Below are 4,886 nucleotides of genomic sequence, written 5' to 3'. Positions count from 1 at the left end.
TCCAATCTCGCCTGGCATGTGCAAACCTTGTTCTCTTGAATTCTCTCCGCAGGAGTTGTTGGGAGTTCCCCAAAGAGGTGGGTGGTTAATGATTTGAATATAATTCCTTTTGTTTTCTCCCGGAATAGTTTGATGGTAATTATATTGAGCTATAACATACGTAGCTTTTTGTTTACCATCGATAATTCTATTTTTGGGAAGCGCTGCATAACATCTGTCGCTTAGGCACCTTAACATAAATAAGTTGCAAGCTTTCGGTTACTTTCTGTGGCATATGATTCTACGATGAGGGTTACAGGACCGCTCCTTAAGTTCAAGGAAAGCTCACGCTGTTGGCTTGGGGGTATCGTGTCAACAATTTCTAATCATTTTGGTATAGATATAGATACCAACGTGTAAGTGAACATCGTGTGCATAATGTCGTTTCATGCTGATTTACGTAGGAAGTCAATGGTAAAAGATAGTAGGACGTAAAACTCGGTTTTGTTCTTGTTTATTAAAAAAAAAAACTAGAGCAAAATGGATGAGACGACTAAGATCACCAAAAAGAGCCAAAACACTCCCTTCGAATTATTGTTTTTCATTTAAATGAGACAAATAGTGAAACAGCAAAAATGTTTCGTATTTAAGACAAGGTCATTCTTAACAAGACATAACTCATTCGGCCTCAATAAATTAAGTAGTAGCCTGGCGTTCAACACAAACAAATAACAACACAAACAAAACATCAATTACGCTACACAACTGAAGGATTATCTTGTCACAGAACAGTGCGCTAGGGTACCTATGGTAAGAAAATGAAATCCGCTCAGCGAAAATGGCAGCTTAAACTAGCGTTGCGATGCTTAACTTCAGAACCAGTCCTCGCGGTCGCAACACTCAGTCGGTCTTCTTAACCGAAGGGACCTCATGCGAAGCTCCTTCCTTTGTCTTCTCAACTTTGTCTGTGAGCGGAGGAACTTGAGACACCTCAGGCTTGTTCTTGTGGGTTCCTTCAGGATGCTTCACATGTGTGCCCTTCGCAGCTTCATGTTCTTTTGGAACTTCGGAGACGTCCACATGTCCCGTGGTCACGAGGGTCGGCTTGGCAGGGATTGGGGCAGGAATGCCTGGAGCCACGCCGTCGTCCACGACCAAGATGTCAACGGGAACCACAGGGACGCTCTGCGCGCTCCGCTCGACGTCATCCATGATGTAGCGAAGTTCGGTCGAGGGAATGGCTGGGATCACGGGACTTGGGATTCCACTGGCGGCCGCCTGTTCCTCGATGGCCAGCATGAGGGCGTCCCTGGCGACGTCCACAGAGGGTGGGCTCTCGATGCCTGAGATCGGGATGCTGGGGTCGGCTTCGTTGTACCACGTGGCCCCTTGGAACTCAGTTTGTTCAAGCTGCTTATCACCTGAAAGATAAAAGAAAAGGGCATTACCATATACAAGTAAATCTAGCAGCAGAAATTTGATTGCGGGCAAAGGCTAGTTCTTAAAAATCCTAACACTGGCAGCAGCGTCCTCCTCCTTACAGCATTTAGTTTTTATGGTGAGAAAACGGTGTCCACCAAAAAGTGTGATCAACTAAGGAAGACTTCCACTTAAATTTTGCAAGGTGTTTTTAAAAAAAATAATTACTACTTTAATATCTTACGCAAGACTTGATGTAAAGGCGAATTTTAGCGCACATGACCGTTCACACGCTTGTAAGATATATACTTCTGTCTTTTTTTTTCTTAAAAATATTGTAGTAGTGCGGCACCACAAGCCTCAGGTATAGGACAATGACCTTTTTGTGATGTCGCAACCCTCGAGGCTTGAATGAAGATATTTATTAGTTATTATTATTTTTATAAATGTACAGCACGTAAGTCTGGCGGCGCAGATGAATGCGGAAAATAAGCCGAATTAACAAAAAAAAATTTATTTGAACATGCCCCTAGTTAGAAAAATACTGCAACCGAAAAGCATTAAACTTCAACCAAATATCAAGCTTTATGCGGTTTCAGATAACTTAAATTTCAATATCAGCTTGGTCTGGTCATTTATGTTTTCTTCGAGATCGGTTCTCCGCTGTTACAAAGTCGTAGCACTTCGGTTTACAACATGTATGTTTTTGAATGATGGACTCACCATTGGTATCGGCCACATGAAACTGGCCCGTGATCTTCTCGTGCCCTCCATGAATGATGTTCCACTCGTCGATGTCGATCACGCCGTCGCCGTTGCTATCATACTTGCTGAACTCGAGGATGGATCCGAACTGCTCTACGCCTCCGGGGACCTTCTCGTCCCTCCCGGTTTCATCTACGCCTTCAACGAAGTCTGTAGCGTCAGCGCGTGTCTCGTACGGCGGTGCAACCTCTGTCCTCTCAACGTCGAGCCTCGCGACCTCTGGAACTGGGACAATCACCTCGCCATCCACGTTCTTCAAGCTTGTAGAGCCGATGTTGGGTGTGTCCTTGCTGCCGATTGTGGGTATCTCCTTGTTACCAATAGTGGGTATGTCCTTGGTACCTATTTCTCCCGCGGAGAAGGTTGACACCTTAACTGGAGTTGGTTCGACCTTGGGCTCTACCGCGGTGTGGCTGGGTGTAGCCTGATCAACGACCTTATGCACGTCCTTCTTGTGTTCTTCGCTAGTACCTTCGTGATGCACTCTTTCTGGCACCTTCTCCGGAAACTTCTCTGGATGTTTATCATCAGTCTTGTCCGCTTTCGTCACATGCCCGACTGCCTGGTGGTTTGGTCCTGCCAACTCGGCACTGTAGGAGCCCGGAATCTTTTCTTCTATGATCGGAATCTTCTCTCCTCCTATGGCCGTCGGCTGTTGGCTCCCGATGATGTCCGTCTGAGTTGGCGCGCTGATCCGTCCCTTAGGTTCCGGCACGGGTATGGCACGCGACGCAACCACCAAGACCAGCAGTGCAAGAAGTTTCCGCATCATGATGTGGTGAACAGTTAACGACCAAGTCCGAGGGAATAGTGTCTGATATTCGGGAGTTGCGCCCAGTTTTGAGCAGTTTCGCAAGGCTTCGGGCGGTTCGTGGTTCCTTCGCCCTGCCTCCTCTCTCTTGCGGCATCTCATAGGCTGGATCGGAAACGCGCCCTTTCCTTCTCAATGTGTGGACCAGCTTAGCCATTTGTTTTTATCACTGGACGGCGGTTTGGGCGATTCCCTCGCCCTTGTAGTGCCCCTCCTTTCGTGCGATGACTCTCGGATAGGTGTATGCCTCTCCAGGTTACGCTGGGCTAGGGCGGTTGTTCAACTCGCCCGGATGGCCTTCGGAAGAGCACGAGTTGAAGCTTGTCCACGAGTCACTCTCGGTGTGTTAATTATGTTGATGGGCCTAAAATAAAATAAATAAACAAGCTGGGAATCAAGCATAGCACGAGACGATGGAAATATTTTTTTTTTTTAATTTTAAATAAAACAATAAATATTCAAAGTTCAAGGCCCTAATATCTTTCGCAGATAAAAGGGGCCTCATTAAAGCCAGAAATAAAAAAAAAAATGTCAGTTAGAGTGAACGACCGACTACAGGTTGTATATACTAATTAAACGTGGTTGATAAAAATCAGCTTAAAAAACGGGGACGAAGAAAGGAACAAACACGACAGGACGGAGCTGAACTCGCAACGAAACTAATGTTCATTGTTAGATTGATATCTATAATTTGGATAAAGCTTTGACTGTTGTACGATATTTATTTATATATTTACACGTGTAGCTGCTATGCCGTTAAGTATTATCAGAAATACATGAGTGAAAACATAAAAAATATGCGCATAAATAAGCAAGCAAAAACAAGAATAACATAGCTTACTATACAAACGATTTCCGCAAAAAAAACAAAAGAAAAACAAAAAAAAAAGACCAGCATTGGCTACATAAACAAATTCTTCCGGCAACACATTCCAATAAAAATAGTTAAAAAACAAAACAGTTTGCATGGTAACTAATTCTTGCACTTTTTTAGAATGAACCTTAATGACACATAATTCGGTGCCAGGATGTAAATACCTCTTTCAATACATGCATGCCCACTATATATAGGTATTATAATAAAAATCAATTGCGAGCACTTTCTTTTTCTTTCAAGAAGGTTTCAACTTAATCTTTGTATCCTTTCAGTACAATGGGGGCTGCAGTCACTTATCGATCACAAATCTGGGCGCTTGACTTTGAATTCGCACTAACTTATGTGCGAGGTAACTTTAAGGGGCGTCCCAAATAACAGAAGCGTACTATAAAATCGGTCTGATGAAAGAAAAAGACAACGTTGGTTTCACGTTGCGGGATGTGTTTTTAAAATTCATAATACAACATTTTACTAGCTTTGGCTACGGTGTTATCTACGTGATCGTTCCCTTTTAAATTAGATGAAAAATAAGCTCCGAGATACTCATATCATTTTACGCGTTCAAGTTTAATTTTGTTGGTTCATACATATTCGGAGAATAATTCGCCGAAAGCACGTGTATTTGCATTTCTTAATATATATTATCATTTCACAATAATCCCACGTCAGTCCTCAAACACTTCTAAATCGCTCTGCAAACTTCGAGCGTCTGTGTCATTTTCCTCAATTCTGTACACTACACAATCATCCGCAAATAACTTATAATCAAACTGTGTGTTTGCACCAATTTCAGTAATGAATATACGGAGCAATAACGCCCCAGTACACTTCCCTGCAGAACCCTAGAAGTAACGACTACTGGCGCGAACCTTTGAGCATTCAGCACGGCGCTTTGTTCACGACCGGACAGTTGCTCAGCAATCCACTTGGTGACCGTACAGTTAATACCCAGTGATACAAGCTTCTTACATAAAAGAAAAATGCTTTACACAAGTAATAAAATGCAGAATCTACACATTTTCTATTCTCTATCTG

The 4,886-nt window shown here is 43.3% G+C and overlaps 1 protein-coding gene across 1 annotated transcript; it reads right to left on the bottom strand.

Moving 5' to 3' along the window:
* Window positions 1–477: 477 nt before the first annotated feature.
* On the bottom strand, window positions 478–3,423 carry LOC121836406. Its single transcript, XM_042291298.1, has 2 exons — window positions 2,122–3,423; window positions 478–1,400 (listed from the first exon to the last, which is right to left on the bottom strand). Exons 1-2 carry the CDS (start codon window positions 3,074–3,076, stop codon window positions 880–882), a joined length of 1,476 nt encoding a protein of 491 aa, XP_042147232.1. The 5' UTR covers window positions 3,077–3,423; the 3' UTR covers window positions 478–879.
* Window positions 3,424–4,886: the final 1,463 nt, after the last annotated feature.

This window comes from Ixodes scapularis, unplaced genomic scaffold (genome assembly GCF_016920785.2).
Source record: "Ixodes scapularis isolate PalLabHiFi unplaced genomic scaffold, ASM1692078v2 PGA_scaffold2__306_contigs__length_199485367, whole genome shotgun sequence".
Classification (NCBI taxonomy): Eukaryota; Metazoa; Arthropoda; class Arachnida; order Ixodida; family Ixodidae; genus Ixodes; species Ixodes scapularis.
Note: the sequence above shows the minus strand (reverse complement) of the source record. Positions and strands in the feature narration are given on the sequence as shown.

Coding starts and splice junctions, on each gene's coding strand:
- LOC121836406 (XM_042291298.1), bottom strand. CDS start 3,076: ATGAGATGCCGCAAGAGAGAGGAGGCAGGGCGAAGGAACCACGAACCG. Junction 1,401..2,121: donor TCATGTGGCCGATACCAATG/GTGAGTCCATCA, acceptor TTTATCTTTCAG/GTGATAAGCAGCTTGAACAA.